This window comes from Mobula hypostoma, chromosome 3 (genome assembly GCF_963921235.1).
Source record: "Mobula hypostoma chromosome 3, sMobHyp1.1, whole genome shotgun sequence".
NCBI lineage: Eukaryota > Metazoa > Chordata > Chondrichthyes > Myliobatiformes > Myliobatidae > Mobula > Mobula hypostoma.
In genome coordinates this window covers 126,004,275-126,028,727 of record NC_086099.1, presented here as the reverse complement: position 1 = coordinate 126,028,727, position 24,453 = coordinate 126,004,275, and the positions used below count along the sequence as shown (strand labels likewise).

Here is a 24,453-nt window from a genome sequence, read left to right as displayed (position 1 = left end):
GCTTTCAGGTCATTTCAAAAATTGGCTTGTGGCAGAAGGCTGTTAAGAATCAACAATTTTATATTGATACTTTAACCAGGTACATCTCAGAGGTCTTACTAAGTGCCAGAACACAGCTGAATCTGGCACTTGAAAGGGTGCATATCTTTGAAAACTATTGTTACATACTTTTGAATCTCAAATCCAAATTATAGTATTCAAGCTGTTGAAATCTGTTCATCAGAGAGAGTACACAGGGAACTACAGACCAGAGACTCACTTCATAAAAGGAAAAATGCTAGCATCTGTAATTAAGACCATAAGATATAAGAGCAGAAGTAGGCCATTCGGCTCATTGAGTCTGCTCCAACATTAAAAAATGGGCTGATCCAATTCTTCCAGTCAGCCCCACTCCCCTGATTTCTCCCCATATCCTTTGATGCCCTGGCTAATCAAGAACATATCTATCTTTGCCTTAAATACACCCAATGACTTGGCCTCCTGCTTCTCTGAGATCCCCCCTCATTCTCCGGAACTCCAGGTAATATAGCCCAAGAGCTGCCAGACATGCCTCATACTGTAACCCTTTCATTCCTGGAATCATTCTCGTCAATCTTCTCTGAACCCTCTCCAATGTCAGTATATTCTTTCTAAAATAAGAAGCCCAAAACTGCACACAATACTCCAAGTATGGTCTCACGAGTGCCCTACGAAGCCTTAACATCACATGCTCTTATATTCTATACCTCTAGAAATGAATGCCAACATTGCATTCGCCTTCTTCACCATTGACTCAAGCTGGAGGTTAACCTTTAGGGTATCCTGCACAATGACTCCCAATCCTTTTGCATCTCTGCATTTTGAATTCTCTCCACATCTAAAAAGTAGACTGCCTGTTTACTTCTTCCATCAAAGTGCATGACCATACATTTCCAACACTGTATTTCATTAGCCACTTCTTTGCCCATTCCCCCCAGTTATCCAAGTCTCTCTGCAGGCTCTCCAATTCCTCAACACCACCCGCTCCTCCACCTACCTTTGTATCATCGGCAAATTTAACCACAAATCCATTAATCCCATAGTCCAAATTATTGACATACATCATAAAAAGCAGCAGTCCCAACACCAAACTCTGTGGAACTCCACTGGTAACCGGCAGCCAGCCAGAATAGGATCCCTTTATTCCTACTCTCTGTTTTAACGGAATTACTCCCTGTAATTCCATGGGCTCTTATCTTGCTAAGCAGCCTCATGTGCGGCACCTTGTCAAAGGCCTTCTGAAAATCCAAGTACACCACATCTACTACATCTCCTTTGTCTACCCTGTTCATAATTTCCTCAAAAAAATTGCAGTAGCTTAGTCAGGCAGGATTTTCCTTTCCGGAAACCATGCTGGCTTTGGCCTATCTTGTCACGTGCCTCCAGCTACTCTGTAATCTCTCCCCTAACAATCGATTCCAACAACTTCCCAACCACTGATGTCAGGCTAACGGGTCTATAGTTTCCTTTTTGCTTCCTCCCATCCTTTTTAAATAGTGGAGTAACATCTGCAAATTTCCAGTCATCTGGTAAAATGCCCGAATATATCTGCTCTTGAAAGATCATTGTTAATGCCTCCACAATCTCTCCAGCTACTTCCTTCAGAACCCAAGGGTGCATTCCATCAGGTCCAGGAGACTTATCCACCCCCAGACCATTAAGCTTCCTAAGCACCTTCTGAGTCGTAATTTTCACTGCACTTGACACTCTTGAATGTCCAGTATACAGCAGGTGTCTTCCACTGTGAAGACTGATGCAAAATACGCATTCAGTTCCTCTGCCATCTCTGCATCTCTGATTACAATATCTCCAGCATCATTTCCTATTGGTCTTATATCTACCTTCAACTCTTTTACCCTTCATATACTTAAAGATTTCAGTATCTTCTTTGATATTAGTCTCCAGTTTCCTTTCATAATTCATCTTTTCTTTCTTAATGACCTTCTTAGTTTCCTTCTGCAAGTTTTTAAAAGCTTCCCAATCCTCTATCTTCCCCACTAGCTCTGGCTTCCTTGTAAGCCCTCTCTTTTGCTTTTACTTTGGCTCTGACTTCACTTGTCAGCCACGGTAGTGCCCTTCTTCCCTTTGAAAATTTCTTCTTATTTGGAATATGTCTGTCTTGCACTTCCCTCATTTTTTGCAGAAACTCCAGCCATTGCTGCTCTGCTGTCCTTCCTGCTAGTGTCTCTTTCCAGTCAACCTTGGCCAGTTCCCCTCTCATGCCATTGTAATTTCCTTTATTCCACTGAAATATTGACACATTGGAACTTAGTTTCTCTTTCTCAAATTTCAAAGTGAGCTCTATCATATCGTGATCACTGTTCCCTAAGGCAGGGGTCCCCAACCTTTTTTGCACCACAAACCGGTTTAATATTGACAATATTCTTACGGAATGGCCAACCAGGTGGGGTTCAAGTAGTGTTAAATTCACCTCAACGTGTCTTTTACAGTTAGGGTTGCCAACTTGCTCACTCCCAAATAAGGAACAAATGTAGCATTCAAATCCTGACAAAGGGTCCCAGCCAGAAGCATCGACTGTACCTCTTCCTATAGACGCGTTCTCCAGCATTTTTTGTGGATGCTGACGAGACAGTTGTGCTTACCCTGAGAAAGACTACCATGACCATGAAGCCTTGCTCGGGCTCCTGTGTGCGCATGCGTGACGTTCAGATATGTGATGTGCGCATTCACGTACGTGCCAATTTTTTTCCCCCCACAAATCAGTTTTGGCTTAACCTTCCCGAGTACACTGTACATACATTATTTCTACTTTATATAGGCTGTGTATTTATCACATCATTAATGCTTTCACTATATGTTAGAATTATTTTAGGTTTTATGTGTTATTTGGTATGATTTGGTAGGTTATTTTTTGGGTCTGGGAACGCTCAAAAATTTTTTCCATATAAGTTAATGGTAATTGCTTCTTCGCTTTACGCTATTTCAGCACAAAAGGTTTCATAGGAACGCTCTACCTTAGTGGGGGAAATACGGGACAAGGTATGGGACAAACGAATTTAGCTCAATATATGGGATGTCCTGGCTAATATGGGACAGTTGGCAACCCTATGTTCAAGTTCAACAGTGCGTGACAGGGAATGAGGAAAGGTGCAGCTGACTTATATCGTTTCCTCACGGCCCAGTACCACATGCTCTGCCGGTCCACGGCCCGGTGGTTGGGGACCGCTGCCCAAGGGTTCTTTAACTTTAAGCTCTCTTATTACCTCCAGATCATTGCACAACACCCAATCCGGCACAGCTGATCCCCCAGTATGCTCAACAACAAGCTGTTCTAAAAAGCCTTCCCTTAGACATTCTACATATTCTCACTTGAGGTCCAGTACTGGCCTGATTTTGCCAATCCACTTTCATGTTAAAATCCCCAATGATTATCATGACACGTCTTTTCTATCCACATCCCGGCTGCTCTTTGGAGGCCTGTATACAACTGCCAATAGGGTCCTTTTACCATTGTCATTTCTTAACTCAACCCACAGGATAGGAAGGTGTAGAGTCTCTCTGTCATCCCTTTCTAATGACTTATTTCTTATATACAGGGCCACACGACCCACTATGCCTACTTAAGTGGTACCTGGACATATAATAAAGTAAAAAGTTCAACTAATAGCCATTCTTGTGATGTCAAATCTCCACTAACCCAGTAACTCTATCTTAAACGTCTGCTAGAAGATTAGATTGTGGCAATAAATTGTTAATGGACAATAAACAAGTCATTTAAAAGTTGGGAGGCTCCGACTAGTAGGGTGTTCCAGGTATCAGTGCTGAGGCTCCTAGTGTTGTATTCAGCATCAATGACTTGTTTGAAGAGACCAAGTACAACATACCCACAAGCTCCAGGCTGTGATGAGGTTGTATGGAGTCTCCAAAGAAAATAGGCCAAGATATAACAGATGAAACAATACTGAAAATGAGATCATCCACTTGGAAGTACAGTTGCAAGAAAACATTTGTGAACCCTTTGCAATTACCTGCTTTTCTGCATAATTACTCATGAAATGTGGTCTGATCTTCATCTAAGTTACCATGATAGACAAGCACAATCTGCCAAAACTAATAACATACAAACAATTGTACTACTTCTCATCAATAATGAGTACACCATTTAAACAATCAGTCTAGATACAAAAAAAGTACGTGAACCTCTGGGGTAATGCTTGCTCAAAAAATTTTGGAGTCAGGTGTTCTGATCAATGAGATGAGATTGCAGGTGTGCATTTAGAGGTGCCCTGCCCTATAAAAAGACACAAAGTCAGGTTACTGACAGAGCCTGCTCTTCTCAAGAAAGATCTGTTAATGTGCATCATGTCTCGATCAAAACAACTTTCAGAGGACCTTGGAGGAGGAAGAATTGTAGAGGTACATCAGGCTGGAAAAGGCTACAAAAACTTTCCTAAAAACCTGAGTGTTCATCAGTCTCCAGTAAGAGAAACGTCCACAAATGGAGAAACTCAGTACTGTTGCTACTCTCCCTAGGAGTGGGCATTCTACAAAGATCACACCAAAAGCACAACATTCAATGCTCAAGGAGGTGAAAAAGAACACAAGGGTAACAGCAAAAACCTTGCAGAAATCTCCAGAACTTGCTAAAGCCTCTGTTCAAGTGTCCACTATAAGAGAAACATGAAAAAGATTGGTGTTCCTGGAAGGACACCACAGCTCTCCGAAAAAAACAACAATAACAAACATTGCCGCACGATTCAAATTTGCAAGAGAGCACCTGGATGTTCCACATGGCTTCTGGGTCAATGTTCTGTGGACAGATGAGACAAACATTGCTCTTTTTCGCAGAAATACACACCACTATGTTTAGAGGAAAAGGAGCACTGCACACCAACCCCAAAACCTCATCCCAACTGTGAGGCACGCGAGAAGGAACATCATGGTTTGTGGCCGCTTTGCTGTCTCAAGGCCTGGACAGTTTGCAATCATTGAAGGAACAACAAATTCACAATTGTATCAAGACATTTTCAGGAGAATATCAGGGTTCATCATCTGAAGCTTAATAGAAGTTGGATGATACAACAAGACAATAATCCAAAATACAAAAGTAAATCAATAACAGAATGGTTTAAGAAGAAAATTTGTGGTTTGGAATGGCCAAATCATGGTCCAGACTTTCACCCAATTGAGAGTGCGTATGAAACTGGAACCGGAGGAGATAGCAGAGTTACTTAATGAATTACTTTGCTTCAGTATTCACAACGGAAAAGGAACTTGTCAATTGTAGGGATGACTTGCAGTGGGCTGAAAAGCTTGAGCATGTAGATATGAAGAAGTGGATGTGCTGGAGCTTTCAGAAAGCATCAAGTTGGATAAGTCACTGGGACCGGACAGGATATAAACCAGGCTACTGTGGGGAGTGAGGGAAGAGATTGTTGAGCCTCTGGCGATGATGTTTGCATCATCAATGACGGGAGAGGTTCCAGAAGATTGGAGGGTTGCGGATGTCGTTCCCTTATTCAAGAAAGGGAGTAGAGATAGCCCAGGAAATTATAGACCAGTGAGTCTTACTTCAGTGGTTGGTAAGTTGATGGAGAAGATCCTGAGAGGCAGGATTTATGAACATTTGGAGAGGCATAATATGATTATGAACAGTCAGCATGGCTTAGTCAAAGGCAGGTCGTGCCTTACGAGCCTGAATGAATTTTTGAGGATGTGACTAAACACATTGATGAAGGTAGAGCCATAGATGTAGTGTATATGGATTTCAGCAACGCATTTGATAAGGTACTCCATTGCAAGGCTTATTGAGAAAGTAAGGAAGCATGGGATCCAAGGAGTCATTGCTTTGTGGATCCAGGACTGGCTTGCCCACAAAGCAAAGAGTGGTTATAGATGGGTTATATTCTGCATGGACATTGGTGACCAGTGGTGTGTCTCAGGGATCTGTTCTGGGACTCCTACTCTTCGTGATTTTTATAAATAACCTGGATGAGGAAGTGGAGGGATGGGTTAGTAAATTTGCTGATGACACAAAGGTTGGGGGTGCTGTGGATAGTGTGGAGGGCTGTCAGAGTTTACAGCGGGACACTGATAGGATGCAAAACTGGGCTGAGAAGTGGCAGATAGAGTTCAACCTAGATAATTGTGAGGTGGTTTGTTTCGGTAGGTCAAATATGAAGGCAGAATATAGCAATAATGGTAAGACCCTGGTCAGACCCCACTTGGAGTACCGTGCTCAATTCTGGTCACCTCACTACAGGAAGGACATGGAAACCATAGAAAGGGTGCAGAAGAGATTTACAAGGACGTTGCCTGGATTGGGGAGCATGCCTTATGAGAATAGGTTGAGTGAACTCGGCCTTTTCTCCTTGGAGCGATGGAGGATGAGAGGTGACCTGAGAGAGGTGTACAAGATAATGAGAGGCACTGATCGTGTGGATAGTCAGAGGCTTTTTCCCAGGGCTGAAATGGCTAACACCAGAGATCGCAGTTTTAAGATGCTTGGAAGTAGGAAGTAGGTACAGAGGAGATGTCAGGGGTAATTTTTTTAAAAAAAACGCAGAGAGTGTTTTTTTTAATGCAGAGAGTGGTGAATGCGTGGAATGGGCTGCTGGCGGCGGCGGTGGTGGTGGAGGTGGAAACGATAGGGTCTTTTAAGAGACTCCTGGATAGGTACATGGAGCTTAGAAAAATAGAGGGCTATGCGTAAGCCTAAGTAGTTCTAAGGTAAGGACATGTTTGGCACAACTTTGTGGGCTGAAGGGCCTGTATTGTGCTGGAGGTTTTCTAAATTTCTGAGACGTTGCAGCATGACCTGAAGAGGGCTATTCATGCAAGAAATCCAAGAAATACTGATGAATGGAACAGTTTTGTATGGTCTAAAATTCCTCCTTGCCATTGGGCAAGTCTGATCAGCAGCTGCAGGAAATGTTTGGTGGAGGTTATTGCTGCCAAATGAGGTTCTACCAGTTCACATACTTTTTTCAGCCTGAACTGTGAACGATTAAACAATGTGTTCAACAAAGACAAGAAAACTCCAGCTGTTTGCATGTTAGTAGTTTAGCCAGGTTGTGCTTGTCTATTATTGTGACTTGGATGAAATTCAGATCACATTTTATGAGTAATTAATGCAGAAAATCAGGTAATTGCAAAGGGTTGACAAAACTTTTTTGCAACTGTATATTTAAATAGGGAAGTCATTGAAAAGTGATAGTGTTCAGAGGAACTCAGTTGTCCTTCTACACATCACTGAAATTAAAGATTAGCTTTATTTCTGATGTGCACATTGAAACATGCAGTGAAATGTGTTGTTTGCATCAAATCAGTGAGGATTATACTGGGGAAGCCTACAAGTGCCGCCATGTTCCCGGGACCAACATAGCATGCTCACAACTCACTAACCCCAAGTCTTAAAATGTGGGAAAAAATGCACAAAGTCACAGGGAGAAAGTACAAACTCCTTACAAACAGCTGCAGAAACAAAACCCTGATCGGTAATCACTGGCATTGTAAAGCGATTGCGCTAACTGCTATGCTACTGTACTGGGGAAATGGGCATTGGGAATGAGAATAAAACCACCGCACAAGGCTGGTAAAAATAAAAGTATTTTGATAGGTCTAACAGCAAGCTTATGCGATGTTCTCTACTATCAAATATGTTAAACATACAGAAATACCCGATTAAGAAAATAAGACATAACCATTTACAAGTTAATTAGGCTCAGTTCAAAAAATATAAATTATGTGCAATTAAAACAATATAACTTGTTTAATTTTTCTTAAACCACTCAGTAGCCCTAATCAGAAGAGTTGATACAAGTACCAAAATGGAAAGCAAACGGGCTTTGAAACAGAAAGCAATTTTTAAAGTAACTCAGGTTGGAATATCATGGGAAATCTTGCTTCATAAGGATTAATGCTGTGAGGACTGTTGTTCATTTACTGTACATGAATGATTTGAATTTGATTAATTGAAACTGAAATTTTAAGATACTATCTGATTGAGAAGAATTGTGACAGAATTCAGGGAAACATTAAACATAGGATCAAATATGAAACAGCAAATAAAGCACAGGAAAACAGAAAACAAAGTTTCACAGGATTCTTGTTTGTTCAGAAGAGAGAGAAAGGAGTCACTTACCTTGAAATGCTGGTGGACACACAATGAGGGCCTGCTGGAAAGGGTCAGCCTGTGCACAGAGCTGTGTTGTTCCAGCCTGCAGTGGCATGCTTGCTTGTGCAACACCCGCCACAGGAGCTGCTGGAGGCTGGTAGAGTGCAGATTGATAATTAAGCAGAGATACATCTGTACTGGACAGTGAAAGTGTTGCTGCTGTGGAGGTAGGAGCCAGAGTGTTGGCCTAAAAAAAAATTATAGACTTCAATGATTAAAGGTACATCAACATGAAGAATACAAACATGTTTCTTTTAAAGATGTAACAGAATAATAAAAGTAAAAAACTTTTCAAAATACAAATACTGTTTTTAGAACTAATTGACAATAACAAATCTGAAAGAGGAAATGAACTTTGAAATTATTGCCCTTTTAATATGGTGCAAAGCAATTAACTCCATGTTTTCCTATTGTTATTTGATAATGTTAATTCAAAACAATGCAAGATACAATTCAATTTGTTCCTAATGATTCCTTTTCATTGAAGGAAGCATACAAATGGTTTTTTTTGTGGTGCAGTTTCAAAACTGTGGATATTACTTGATTAATTCTGCAATGATATGATGCACTCTATTCTGTGTTATATTTTACAGATTAAAGTCAGAAAAAGTGTCTACTTATTACAGCAAAGAGTTTCTCCTTTTATCTTCTATCAATTACTCTTTAGATCAGAGGTTCCCAACCTTTTTTTATGCCATGGATCCTTGCCATTAACCGAGAGGTCCATGAACCCCAGGCTAGGAATCCACTTTAGATTCTTGTGTGTAATTGTCGGTTCCATGTCAGAGTGTGCCCGTGTCTATAATATCTACACCCTTGTACATCAGGAACAACATTATGCTTGCCTAAGTTCATTTTATTGGGAAAAATTACTGACAGAACTCTTTCTATTCCTTCAATGATCTTGTTATATGGTACAGAGGTGACGATAACCATTTGGTTCATACCTGATTGTGCATGGTGTTGAGTTGGTTGTTGAAGGCCATTGTCAAGTTTGTGCTTGTGTTTGGTGCAACATGTGCAATAAACGGGCTTTTATTCTGGTTTACAGTTTCATAGTTGTTGACTCGCCGTTTGCAAATCTCCATGTTTTGAAAGCAGGATTTCACACTGTAAGATAAGCAATTCAATGAAAAGATCAAATTTAAAAATAAACATGGCAGCTCACATTTCTGCTGAATAACCTGAGCACCTTTGTAATTGTTGTATTTACCTTTTCCAGTTAAGTAGTAAAAGAATCACAATAACTCAGTGAAAAAACATATAAAAATAATTAAGCTTACAGCCATTTTCTTTCAATAAATATCTGATGACAGGCTAATATGCTGATATCTCAGATTAATATGCTGAGAACAAATTAAGATCTCATGAGATGACATTTAGGTGTTATTTAGAATCCACATTTAGCTAAATATGGGTTTGCTCTTAGTTGATCTTTCATAATCAAAGAATAGAAGATACTTCCCTGCCTATTAACTCAGTGCACTAAAAAACTGCTTGCGTGTTTTTTTTTTAAAAGGCAAGTATTTGGAAACTGCACCAAGTGTTGGAATCCAGAGCATGACTCTAAAACAACATCAGTTCCCTAACTAGGAGCAGAATAACATCCATTTAAATAACCTTAAAAATTACAAAGAAAAAAAAACTCATTATTCATTAAAATTTGGCATAAAAGGAATTATTGATAGAAATAATCAAAACCTTAGTTGAGGTTATTGTAAACAATATCAAACAAGACAGACAGCATGGAATTAGATCTCAGGGATGTGGTGTAATGTGTTAGCAAATTTGGAAGGGATGAGGAGGGGGTGGATGGAAGAGGAAATATCAAAGTGACTTCCAGAACATGGGCCCATGGAACTAAAGGAATATATACTACTCAGAGCCAGAAAATTAGGTTTGAAAAAAAAACAAATTTAATCAGCACTGATAACAGGATCAGAACTGTGATTTAATGAGACCAGAAAGTAAAAGTGAAAAACAGCATTGATTTTCCTAGACAATACAGATTAACACGAACAGGGATGATGGATGAGTAGAACATGAGTAACACTAGTTATAAATATTATTAATGGAGGCAAATTAGGAGTACAACAGAATGATCAAGAGGTGGCTAAGGGATGTATCTGGTTTTCTGTAGGTGTAATTGAAATGGTGGAAAATGTCATATAATGCCCCAATTATATGAATTCCACATCTTCCTCAAAGGAGCATTAATGCACAAAACTATACAATTTTAAAAGCTTACTGATTGCTATGAGGAAAGTCAAGCAGATGCGTCATGGTAACAAATGGGTGATTCAAGGTTTTTAACGGATTAATCCTCTTGTCAGCATCTATTGTCAACATTTTCTTCAACAAATCAATATATTCCCTCCGATCTGCCTTCTCAACCAACATGTCTGTTCCCTCCAAATCATTTGGCATGTTCACCTGAAATTACAAGTCATTAAAAATAAATGAATTTACATTATTTAAGAGACACAGCAATACTGAACTCGTCCTTATTTGAAATAACCTAATCCATTTTTATCCAAAGTTACTATGGCACTTAAGTACTAAATCCGACCCAAACTTGAGCACAACCGAATTAACCTGCAGTCCATCAGGATAAACTGGAATACAAAATCAGTTAGCCAGTTCTACTCAAGGTACATTTCAAGCTGTGTTGTTGACAATTAAACACCAATATATGGTGTTACCAAAATGATAAAAGTATACTTACACGCATTTTGCAAAAATCAAGCTTGAAAACTAACCTAGATAATTAGAGTTTGTTCAATTCAACAATAAAGAAATTATTTAAGGAAAAGATCAGGTTCCTTATAAGGCTGTCTTCCAACCCTAACTGCCTTGATGAGCATTGAGAGGATCTATTTGGGCACAGCACTACACCACAAAGAAAGCACCGGATCATCTGACTGACAGTGCAGGTATTTACATTCTGGGTGGAGAGGAGCACATCAGTGGCATGGGTTGCCAAAATTCAGTCAGCAATAGTCTGATGGGCCAATCAACAACAGGATAGGCCCCTTGCTCCAAAACAATCTTCCCACTTATGCCTCAGCAGGCATCCCCTCCCATTCAACAATACATCTCCATTGGAATCTTCTGGATTACTAAATTGCATGAAGATCTAATTCAGCATAACTTCAGCTATTTCCACTCCTTGTCCAGTATGGGATTCTAGCTTGGCAGACATGGAGCATGGAAGTAAATTTTGTAGCAGTTGCATCAAAGAATTTTTTGGCTCAGATACTAGCCTCAAAGATGTATTACCATAGAACCATAGAAACTACAGCACAGAAACAGGCCCTTTGGCCCTTCTTGGCTGTGCCGAACCATTTTCTGCCTAGTCCCACTGACCTGCACACGGACCATATCCCTCCATACACCTCCCATCCATGTATCTGTCCAATTTATTCTTAAATATTAAAAAAGAACCCACATTTACCACCTCGTCTGGCAGCTCATTCCATACTCCCACTCTCTGTGTGAAGAAGCCCCCCCTAATGTTCCTTTTAAACTTTTCCCCCCTCACCCTTAACCCATGTCCTCTGGTTTTTTTCTCCCCTTGCCTCAGTGGAAAAAGCCTGCTTGCGTTCACTCTATCTATACCCATCATAATTTTATATACCTCTATCAAATCTCCCCTCATTCTTCTACGCTCCAGGGAATAAAGTCCTAACCTATTCAACCTTTCTCTGTAACTGAGTTTCTCAAGTCCCAGCAACATCCTTGTAAACCTTCTCTGCACTCTTTCAACCTTATTTATATCCTTCCTGTAATTTGGTGACCAAAACTGAACATAATACTCCAGATTCGGCCTCACCAATGCCTTATACAATCTCATCATAACATTCCAGCTCTTATACTCAATACTTCGATTAATAAAGGCCAATGTACCAAAAGCTCTCTTTACGACCCTATCTACCTGTGACGACACTTTTAGGGAATTTTGTATCTGTATTCCCAGATCCCTCTGTTCCACTGCACTCCTCAGTGCCTTACCATTAACCCTGTATGTTCTACGTTGGTTTGTCCTTCCAACGTGCAATACCTCACACTTGTATTGTGGCTAGTTTTAATATTTTACTGTATTTTTCTGAAACCACTTTTTCCAAATTCCATTTACATGCAGAATTCCAGAATGGACGCACTTCCCACAATGCATTTTTTGCTTCTACCCTCATACTGAGTCAGCAATGATTGCCATAGACAAATGCTTTGATGGTGATCACCCTAGGTTCCCAACATCTCTCTACCATGATTGACAGGGAAGCCGACTAATGTAGACTTTACCACTACAGAACATCAAGCCACATACTAGAATGCAAATCTATCACCATTCCATCATTATTGTTGAATCTAAACACGGGAATGATCTACCCAATAGGACTACCCTAGAGTAAATTGAGATAAGTTGTTCAACTTGGGCAAAAGCAGGGAATGTTACAGACGTAAAAATAAGGTCACTCTCCGGGGCAGCAAAAGCATTTTGTCCAAAACATACCACATTATCAAATATTACATTGTTTCAGAATCAGACCAGTTTCCAGGGAAAGGATGAAGTAATCAAAAAAAAACTATGGAATTGCACTTATAGTGGGAACTGAAGGCCATGGTTTTGGTCTTCTGCCTTTTCCTGATGAAAAGCCTGACCTCTGCTCCTGCCGAATTGGAAATAACAATCTAGAAGAGGGGATCAACGACCTAAAAGAGGGGATTGAGTGTAGTGTATCTAAGTTTGCTAATGATACTAAATGGAGTGGAAAAGCAAATTGTGCAGAAGATACAGAACATCTGCAGATAGATATAGATAGGCTAAGTGAATGGGCAAGGGGCTGGCAAATGGAGTACAATGTTGGCAAATACAAAGTCATCCACTTTGGAAGAGAAAATTAAAGAGCAGATTATTATTTAAATAGTAAAAAATTGCAGCATGATGCTGCGCAGAGGGACTTAGGTATGCTTGTGCATGAATCACAAAAGGTTGGTTTGCAGGTGCAACAGACTATCAAGGCGGCAAATGGAAAGTTGGCCTTCACTGCCAGAGGGATTGAATTTAAGAGCAGGGAGGTGATGCTGCAACTATATAGACACTGGTGAGGAGGCACCTGGAGTACTGCATACAGTTCTGGTCTCCTTACTTAAGGATATACTGGCTTTGGAGGCAGTGCGCCAAGTTGATTCCAGAGATGAGGGGTTAGACTTTGTGGAGAGATTGAGTTACATGGGACTGTACTTGCTGAATTTCAGAAGATGAGAAGAGATCTTATAGAAACATAAAATTATGAAAGGGATAGACAAGATAGAGGCAGGAAAGTTGTTTTCACTGGCAGGTGAGACTAGAACTAGGGGACAGAGCCTCAAGATTTAGGGCAGTAGATTTAGGATGGAGATAAGGAGGAACTGCTTTTCCCAGAGTGGTGAATCTGTGGAATTATCTGTCCAATGAAGAAAATCAAGTAGGAGATGAGCCCATTGCCAAATCAGCCAGGATCTTATTGAATGACGGAGTATGCTCAATGGACCAAATGGCCAACTCCAGCTTCTATTTCTTATGTTATGTCATGTAAATGGTTTCTTATTGACACATGTACTGAGGTACAGTAAAAAGCTCTTGTTGCATACTGCTCATATAGATCAATATTTCATTTCACAGTGTATTGAGGTAGTAAACGGTAAAACAGTAACAAAATGTAGAATAAATTGTAACAATGGGGTAGATTGCGAACTCAAGAGTCCAGGTGGAAAGCCACGGCTCAGTCTGATTGACCTTCATTGGTCTGGGACACCATATTCATCCACATTCCTTCAATGCTTTTCTCTCCTCTCTCCCCATACTCATCACACAAAGCAAAAATATTTTGCTTTTGAATTTTTAAAAAATCTATGTTCTATCAGTTTTAGGTAGGAATTAAAACACAGTTCAGTGCTTCTCTTGGCTGTCAGCGTTAGAAATTTTGTTACTGAGTAAATTCTTTGTGGGTACCACAGATTAAGACAAGGAAATATTTCAAAACTTTTATTACAATGTACTAACTCAGCTAATTTCTTTGTGCAATATTTTCTTAATAGCAAACAAATTGCAAATAAAGGAGGGAGGAGAAGATGGCGTTGTGACGCAGCACGTTCCGAATGAATATCGATATGTGTAACTAGGGGTGCCGTGCACAATCCAGATTTGATGAGGACAGCCCTGAAGCGCAGAGGAACATCTGGAGAAACTTCTGAAATGCCTGCTTCGCTGCCGCTGCTACTGTGCGATCGAGATCTCTGGAGACGAAGGCCTCAAATCTTCAGCTTTGCATATCGCCTGCTGCCGGGGCCGGGGTTGAAACGTTCTGCAGAGATGTTGTTCGGTGTCGAATAGGTGGTCGGAGGCTCGGAGTTTTTTGGGCGGACTCAGAGTCACACTGTGGTCGGATGCTTCCAGGATTGGCGGCACTGAAGGTTTACCGTCTGCGTGAGATGATGGGACTTTCGAGAGATTCTGAGACTTTTACTGTGCCATGGTCTGTTCTTATCAAATTACGGTATTGCTTTGCACTGTTGTAACTATATGTTATAATTATGTGGTTTTTGTTAGTTTTTAAGTCGGTTTATCATGTGTTTTCGTGATGGCAATCTGGAAAAACATTTATTTATCATTTCTTAATGCACGCATTACTAAATGACAATAAAAGGGGACTGCGTGTCCTCATCATCATAATCATTAGTCTTAAATTCCATCTATAAGACAAACACTTTACATCTTGCAGTAGGGCAATATTCCATCCTTACCTGAGCCATATCATCTAAACAGTTGAAAATATACTTTCTTGCTTCCTTTGATTTGATCCCCGTCTCTAACTCGTGTTCTTCCGGTGTCTAATTAGGAAAAAAAAGACATCTCCAGTTAAAACAGAAACTTACAAATAATGGAAGTTTGTTAAAGCACAGTAAAATATGGCGATTAAGTATGTGCTTTGCGCCAGACAATGTAGCTCCTACTCTAGAGTTGACAGTCACCAAATTATTTCTTCCCCAGAGGCCACAAAATCCAAATACAATCATGTTTGTACATTGGGAATGAACTGAAGTGAATTTGGGAAAGGTAAGTTATTGAAGTAGCAAGCAAAATAATGGCAAAAATATATCAAGCAACTAAGGTTGCGGAAATATAGGGAAAAAGTTTCAATGACACAAATAAAAGGAAGCAAATATGATCCAACTCCCATTGTGGAAATATGCTGCAGGGTGACTAAAGTTAGGAACTAATATTCCAGGTTGTTTTGATTTTTTGAAGTCGAGGTAAGAAGGAAGAGAGACTAGTGCAGCACTCTAAGGGAGATCAACACAGTGATGAGAAATGACCTCAGCTTCCTAGATCTTTATGCAGAACTAGAATCGCTTTGAATCCAGCCAAGAAATAGCAAAGTGGAAGAAAACAGGTTTGGAAGTTACTTATAAGCCACCAAATAGCGGCTATAATACTGGGGTTGACACAATTCATGAATAATACAGTAATCATAGAATATCTTAATTTATGTACAGACTGGACAAATCAAATTTGTGCTAATGAGGTCGAACTGGATTAATAGAATATAAACAAGATGCTTTTGATTAAATCAGGATAAAGGGAAGGTTTTTTTTAAAATAGATTTTGTTTTCTGCAATTTGAAATAGTTAATTGATAATCTTGTTGCTGAGGTGCCTTTGGGCAAGATGGACCATTAAGTGCTAGAATTTGTCATTGTTTAAAACTGGATGAACTATAGATCCAGGGGCTTAAATCCAGACAAAGGGAAGAAGGCCAGTTGTGGTTTATTCGATTCAATAAATTGAAAGGTTTGATGGTAGGCAGGCAATCGTTCGCATTTTAAAGAAATAGTGTGCAAGCTTCAAAAGGAAACCCTCTGAGGCACAAAACCACTATAGGCTGTGGCTGGAAAGAGAAATCAAACATAGCATTAAATCCAAGCGAAAAGAATGTAATGTTGCCAGAAATAATAGTATATTTGAAGACTGGGAGTATTTTAGAATTCAAAAGACAGAGGAATTGATGGGGCATAATAAAAATATAACAAAAATAAAAAGATGCTATAATACCTTTCACAGGTGCATAAAGAAGAGAATCACAGAGTGCCCTCTTCCAGACAGGAGGTTATGGTAAAAAAAAAAGAAATGGCAGAGATGAAACATTACTTCTGCCTTCATAGAAAACATAGATCTGCCTATTTTTTTTCAAGCTGGGGTTCCCAACCTTTTTTATGCCAAGGACCAATACCATTAAGCAAGGGGTCCATAGGTTGGGAACCCCTATATTAGAGAATCATACAAAATTCTGCAAAGGGTTGATAGGCTAGGTACAGAGATGATATTGCCCTGGTTGAAGAGCCAGGGATTAGGGGGCACAGATTCACTGGGTAACATTAAAAGGGCGATCAATCATTCAAGTTCCCAAAAAGAGCAGGGTGAGCTCCCTCAATGACTGTTGTCTGGTAGCACTCACATCTACTGTGATGAACTGCTTTAATGGGTTGGACATGGCTAGAATTAAGTCCTGCCTGAACAAGGATCTGGACCCACTGCAATTTGCATACTGTGCCACAACAGGTCTGAAACAGACGCAATCACAACCACAACAGGTCGAAAACAGACGCAATCACAATAGCTTTGGACTCACCAAGACAACAGCAATACCTACATCAAGCTGTTGTTTATTAATTTCAGTTCACTGATCAACACCATCATCCCCTCTCTACTGATAAACAAGCTTCAAAACTGTACCTCCCTTTGCAAATGAATTTTTGACTTCATTGGGAGACCACCATCAATGGAGGTTCATGTTTATAGACACTTCCTGACCCACTGAGTTCCTCTGGCATTTTACGTGCACATGAATGAAACAGATGAGCTGATCAAGTGATGTCACAACAACCATCTAGCACACAATTTGAAATTGATTGTGGACTTCAGAGACCTATCATATTGATGCAATTACGACAAAGACACACCAATGGCTATACTATATTAGAAATTTGAGATCTGGTATGTCACCAGAGACTCTGGCAAATTCCTCGATGCACCATGGAGAGCATTCTGACTGACCGCATCACCATCTAGGATGGCAACACCAATCACAGTATCTTAGATGCTTCAGAGGGTTGTAGTCTCAGCCAGCTCCATTATGGGCACAAGCCTCCCCACCATTGAGGACATCTTCAAAAGACAGTGCTTCAAGAAGGTGGCATCCATCATTAGGGACTCACCACCTGGAACATGCCACTTCTCATTACCACCATCAGGGAGGTGGTACGGGAGCCTGAAGACCCACACTCAATAATTTAGGAAAAATTTCTTCCCCTCTGCCAGATTTCTGAACATTCCATGAACACTCACTCTTCCTTTTATGCACTATTTAATTTTATTGTTACTAATTGTAATATGTTATGCCTCCATTGCACTGCTACACAAATTTCATGACTAATGTCAGTGACAGTGAACCCAGTTCTGAGAATTAGGCCATGAAGGCCTGAGATAAGGAGAAATTTCTTCAGCCAGAAGAAATACTTTTAAATTTTCTACCCCATAAGGCTGTGAATAATCAGTCTTGGATTCATTCAAAGCAGAGATCAATAGATTTATAGTCACACAGAAATATAGTTAGAGAGACAGGCCCTTCAGCCTAGAGCTGATACTGATAATCAACCATTCTTTTGCACTAATTCTACATTAATCACTTTTTCTTTCCCTATTCTCTAGATTGCCTCTTTGCAATCTACCACATACCTACACGCTACAGATAATTTACAAAGGCCAATTAACTTACCAAATGATGATTTGAAAATGAAGCATCTGAAGGACGCACACATGGCCACAGGGAGAATGTGCAAACTTCACACAGAGTACCCGAAAGTGGGACTGAATCTGGATCTCTGAATATTAAGGGAGTAATGAGATATAGAAAGTGTTGCAAAATGGCAGAACATATCGATAAGGCCAGTTGGCCTAATCCTGCTCCTAATTTTTTATGTTTAAGCCTGATTACTCACCTTAGCCCATTTTTCCTGCGTTTCCCACACATCCCTGAATTCCCTTAATATCCAGAAATCTGTCCATCTCTGCTTCGAATGAATTCAACAACCAAACTCCACAGCACACTAAGGTAAAACATTCCACAGATTCACCATCTTGATTGCAGAAGTTTCTCATCTCAGTCCCTGATGCTCTGCTCCTTACTCTGAGATCGTGGTTAAGCCTCGTCAACCAGAGGAAAATATCTCCTTGGCCAGATGTTCCCAACCTTTATGCCATGGACCCCCGGGTTGGGAACCCTTGCTACTGGACCTCAGTTTGTCAAGCATTATGAGGTTGAAGTTTTCCCATTCTACTCAACTATAGAGAATGCAAACTTGCCTGCACAACCTCGCCACCCACAGCAAAGCCACCATTCCCGCAACCAGTCTGGCATGTCTTTGTTGCACTTCTAATGTCAAGTATATTCTTTTTCTATGCAAACAGACCAAAATTACACAACTCGTCAGGTATGGTCTTCAGGTGTTATATAATTGCAGTGAGGCATGTTTACTCCTGCAGTTAAAACCTTTCATTATCAAGGACAACATACCATTTGCCATCCTAATTGCTTGCTGTCTCTGCACATTAGTTTTCAGTGATTTATCCAAAGAAACTCAGGTCTCAGCATTTTCAATGACACCTACTACACACTTTCCTATTTTGTTTTTCAAAGTCACTGAGCTTACATTTTTTCCCCACAGTGTATCCGTGTCACATTCTTACACATTCTCACCCATACACTTAACTTGTCCATATCCTCCACTAGCCTCATGCCATTCTCCACTCTCCTCGCAATTCACATAATCAGTGTGGTTGCAAATATTACAATTGGTGCCTTTATCAAATTACTAACATCAATTGTTAATATCAAGCCCTAAGCCCCACCCGTGCTGTTCCCCAGTCATCATAATCTACCGACTCCAAAACAAAAACACATCTTTTTGCACACTATTAATGAATTCTCTATCTATGGCTATATAGATAGGGTGAACGGTGAAATATTCATGGGGAATCTGAAGGTAAGCTTCTTCAATTAGAGGGTAGTACAGGTATACAAGCTTCAAGCAGAAGTGGTAGACAGTTTCAATTGGAACATTAAATTTGGAGGGATATATTCCAGTGCAGGTAGTTTGGACTGGGCAGAAGATCAGGTCAGCATGGTGGATGGGCCAAAAGATCTATGAAATTATTTCTCACTAATAGATCATTTTTAATATGAAGGTATATTAATAAAAAAACTTAAGAATTAACAAATAGTGAATAAATTATAATGGGATAGAAAATAGAATCCAAAGATTTTTAATAAATACTTGCGCAAATTTAAAGGGCTAATTGTCTACTGATTCTATCATTTCTTATATTCTTAATAGAAAGAAGACGCACATGTTGTCAAATTCAAATTATCCAAATATAATTCAAAATGTATTTGGCTCTGCACTTGGGCAAAATGTTATCTAGTACAGCATGTGAAGGACAAAGTAGGTACAATAGTGTACAAATCATTTTGGATCAATGAAATAGAAACACAGGAAACCATCATACGTTTCCAATATTACAAATAAAAGGGAGAAGATGCTGCTTAAACTCATCGGTACAAAGTCTCTTCACATCAAGGAACCCAGCAGTATGGTTTTAGTGGCAGAAATCCCATCCCCCAAGTCACCCCAATTACATATGACAGCCATCAAAGCTGAAAAGCCCAGTATACATGGCAGTGCACAATTAGATTTTGAAGCATCTGACATTCATTAAAAAGCTACTTAAGTGTAAAAATTTTTAAATGTAAAATTACTCAAATACAAATAATTTAGCACAAAATTTTAAATATGCATCTTTGCCCTACCAACAACAATGAAAGTAATGGTCCTGAATACTGCACTAGTTCTAACTTGGCATAGGACTCAAAGAATTTAGAATTAGTGTCCTACTGCACAGGAACATGCCTTTTCGCCCACCGAATCCATAGCAATAATAATCCATTTACACTAACCCATTTTATTCTCCCCACATACCTATCAACTCCCTTCAGATACTCATCCACACATTAGATCCAATTTACAGTGGTCAATTAACCTATCAACCTGCACATGTTAGGGTGTTTATGAACACATGGGCAACACTAATGGTCAGTATTCAACCAGGGTCACTGGAAGTAAAGCTGCACATCTACGAACTGTACAATTACATAATGCTGGGGAAATCCCATGAATACTGGACTTTGTCACTGCACTCAATGTGGCATTCTGAAGTTTCAAAAACCTAGAATGCCAAATCTCACTATAGTTTTAAAAGCCAAGCTTGTTTATTTGCCAAGACGTATGTAACCATTCTTATTCCTGTCTTACTGTGCAAAGATTACATTTTTTTCAGTCGTGAATCTTGCAGGCAACAGACACTAGAAGTAGTTAATCCAGTGCTATGGGACCATGAAATTAACATAAATTTTGATCAATATCAGAGCTAACCAAAACTACAAGAAAATAAGAGAATTATATTATTATGTACCTTTGCTAGCAAACACAGAAGTTCAATAACTTTTCCCAGAAGTGCATCAGCTAAAAAGTTGAGAATTTAGCATAGGTAATACTGGAAATTCTCCAACATGGATACTCTGATACATCTGGCATTCTTTTGCCATACTATTCCAACAGGAATATGGTTAAATGCCAAGTCATTTAGACTCCACCTATACCTGACAATCCTGTTTTGAAAAGTGCAAGCTATTTTTCTCTTCAGTATTAGTCACCATAAATATTAAAAGTTCATAGTTGAAATCTGCAATTTAGTTGCAAATGCAAAGCAAGGAAGCTCTTCCCAAATCTCAGGGTAACATAGAAAATGGCTCCAGCTGGAAGCAATCTACACTTAATTCTTCAGATACGCAGACATCCCACCCTGCAAAAACTCATTTCAGGGAGGCAGCACCGTCAATTTGCGGGAGACTCCTGGAACTTCCAGGAGAGGTGGGATGTCTGCAATAGTGTAGCTCCTTAGCAGCTAGCCAGCTAGTTTAAATAATGTTAGCTATGCTAATGAACGAATGACACCTGTTAAACTCACCTCAACATGTCATTTACAGTCTTAACCCACGATGGGTCACTGTTGCAAATAGTGCAGCGAGCAACACTGTCATTATGTTTGACCCCTATTAGGCAGGGGTAAACTTTAGGGTAGTCTGGGGTGACGTACGTTTTATATTGTCTTTTTTTGGAACACTCTCGCGCTTGCCTTCTTGCTCTTGCGCTCGCTCTTTCTCACACGTTCTCTCACGCTCGTTCTCAAAAGATCAATTTCCGGGACATTGTATATAATTTGCCGGCATCAGGGAGTCACTATTAATATGCGGGAGACTCCCGGAATTTCCAGGAGAGGTGGGATGTCTGGATACGGAATCTAGAGCTTTAAATTCAATTGCATCTGCGCCTGTGCATCAAACCAGCTGTAAAATGCAGGAAATACCAGGTGAACTGCAGCAAGTTGTCATGTATGACAAGAGTGTTCTCTTTTCTGGAGATAAAGAAATGTGCTTTGAAGAAATACGAGCTCAGAAGCACATTGCACAAAGCCAACAGAAAGAACAAGAGGAATGGAAGGAGATGTTCAATAGCACCAAGTCTGATGAGATAAGATCACTGGAGCAGAAACTTGAACAATTGAAAATGCAGCTGAAGTTAACTCAGGAGCAGGAAATACTGCAGATCTCATCTCAAAATGCCTTGGAGTTGGCAACTACACCTTCACCATTACCCACTAAGTCTAATAGACAATCCATAAAAGCAATTTTAAAAGAAGCAAATATAATTTACAAGAGTAATTTTATCACCCTTGCAGAGTTTTTTGTAAAATACACGATTAACCTTAAGTTTCCACAATGGATATCCTGAATCCGGATCTCTGTTAAAAAACCTTGTGGTCTTCGTTCCTGCACTTAGCAAGTACTCAGTAGGTGAACCTTGTGTTTGGGAAATGTAGCGAATCTGAAAGAAAGTACAGAAAAAAAAAGCAAAGATGAATGCTTCTTCCAAATGGAAAATTTTACACTAAATGTTGGAAAAAGTCATTCACATGGAAAAACCCATCCTCACACATCCCTCCCACCCTGCAACCAAATCTCCACCCACAAAGTTTAAACACCACTACTGAGTTCAGCGTACACCAACTGTACAAACAAAACTATTTGGAAACTTGCATTAACACAGAAGGGCCTTTGCTCTCACAATAATTAAGATTAATTTAATCAGGTCACTTCATTTAAAATAGTTTGAACAGCATCAGAAAAACAAACTTGCATTTATAATCTTATTTCCCTGTGGTCAGCCCATTACAGTTGAGAAGAATGGAAGTAAAATACAGTGGAATCTGGTTAATTGAGACAGACTGGCATCAGTACATATTGGCCCAATTAAGTGACTGCTTCAATTAGCCGAAGTTTCATGGAAATAGTTTAAAAGATATATAAAAAAAATAAACTACCATTTAACTGAGTAATAAATTGGGTATACTTAAGTGAAATACAGAACAAATTAGAACAGTATCAATACAACCACAGTATTATAAAACTATTTGTTCCTAAATATTATTGATAGAGGAATTCATCCAGCCTACACATTCTTTTGATTGACTGTGTAGCCCCCCTGGCAAGCCTCAGGGTCGCTCAGCTTGCTGTCATCTAGGGAAACAGCCCTCGGCCCCACCAATCTGGGTAATCAGTTTGTGTGGATGCTGTGTGATGTACCCCACCCCACCAAATAACAGACAATACACCAGATACAATTAAATGAATTATAGTTTATAGATATTACTGGAACTATATAATTAATAGAGATAAAATATAAAAGGAAGATAAAAGGCGCCACACTTATCAAAGTTCAATCTCTTCGTGCACAAGCAGTTGGAGCTCGGGACCTTCCTTCTTCACCCTGCAATCCCCTCGGACCACCTCGACCTGCTGCCTGGGACCAACAACGGTGGTCGACCAGACGCTCCACATGAGTCCATCTCCGTCTCCTCGCCGAACCCCCTGGACCTCGGACTCCTGATTGGGGTCCGACCCCGTTAGCCGACTCACAGCACCTTGTCCATTCTCTCTCTGTCTCGCGCACGCGCCTTCTGCCCCACACATCACAATAACTTAGACACACTAGAAAGAATAACATCTATCCCAATTGGTTCATTCGCTCTATTATCACTAATCTAACCCAAACAAACTGCTAGCGCCAGAACTTTCTCAGCATTTAACATAACAAAAGAAGCCATCTCAAGTATAACAGAGAAGCCATTTTAATTAGCCTATGCAGTAACATAAAAGAAGAAACCCCTTACAACTGTATATGAACAAACTCAGTGGAGATAACTTGTGTAGATAATGGACTGCCTTCATACAATGCTATCAACATTTGCATCCTCCGAATCAGCGGTCCCCAACCACCGGGCTGCAGACCAGAACTGGGCCACAAAGCATGTGCTACCGGGACGTGAGGAAACGATGCAAGTCAGCTGCACCTTTCCTCATTCCCTGGAGTCACACGCTGTTGAACTCAAACATAGGGTTGCCAATTGTCCTGTATTTGCGGGGACATCCCGTATATTGGGCTAAATTGGTTTGTCCCGTATTTCGCCCACTGAAGTACAGCGTTCCTATGAAACCTTTCGTGCCGAAATGGCGTGAAGCGAAGAAGCAATTACCATTAAACTATATGGGAAAATTTTTTGAGCATTCCCAGACCCAAAAAATAACCTAACAAATCATATCAAATAACACATAAAACCAAAAATAAATAACACTAACATATAGTAAAAGCAGGAATGATATGATAAATACACAGCCTAAATAAAGTAGAAATAATGTATGTACAGTATAGTCGGGAAGATGAAGGCAAAACCGATTGGTGGGGAAAAATTTAGCACGTACGTGCATGCGCACATCATATGTGCCTGTCACGCATGCGCACACAGGTGCCCGCGCAAGGCTTTATGGTCATGGTAGTCTTTCCTGGGGTAAAGTGTCCCGGGATTTGACTGCTACTTTTGTCCCTTATTTGGGAGTGAGAAAGTTGGCAACCCTAACTGTAAAAGACATGTTGAGGTGAGTTTAACCCTACTTGAACACCGTCCCCCCCCCCCCCCACCGGTCTGCAAGAATATTGTCACTATTAAATCGGTCCGCAGTGCAAAAAGGTTGGGCATCCCTGCTCCAAATGTCCTGTTTCATTGCATCATCAAGATGATTGTCA

At 40.1% G+C, this 24,453-nt stretch overlaps 1 protein-coding gene across 5 annotated transcripts in view; it reads right to left on the bottom strand.

Annotated features, from left to right (window-relative positions):
* Positions 1–24,453, bottom strand: part of LOC134344249 (homeodomain-interacting protein kinase 1-like) — a 127,826-nt gene that overhangs the window by 50,199 nt on the left and 53,174 nt on the right. For all 5 annotated transcript variants that reach the window (XM_063043730.1, XM_063043728.1, XM_063043729.1 and 2 more), the window contains 5 exons: positions 22,078–22,197; positions 14,942–15,028; positions 10,404–10,588; positions 9,103–9,265; positions 8,123–8,342 (listed from right to left, as the gene is read on the bottom strand). In XM_063043730.1, coding sequence (XP_062899800.1) covers positions 8,123–8,342; positions 9,103–9,265; positions 10,404–10,588; positions 14,942–15,028; positions 22,078–22,197 — 775 coding nt within the window. The remainder of the gene's footprint in view (positions 1–8,122; positions 8,343–9,102; positions 9,266–10,403; positions 10,589–14,941; positions 15,029–22,077; positions 22,198–24,453) is intronic.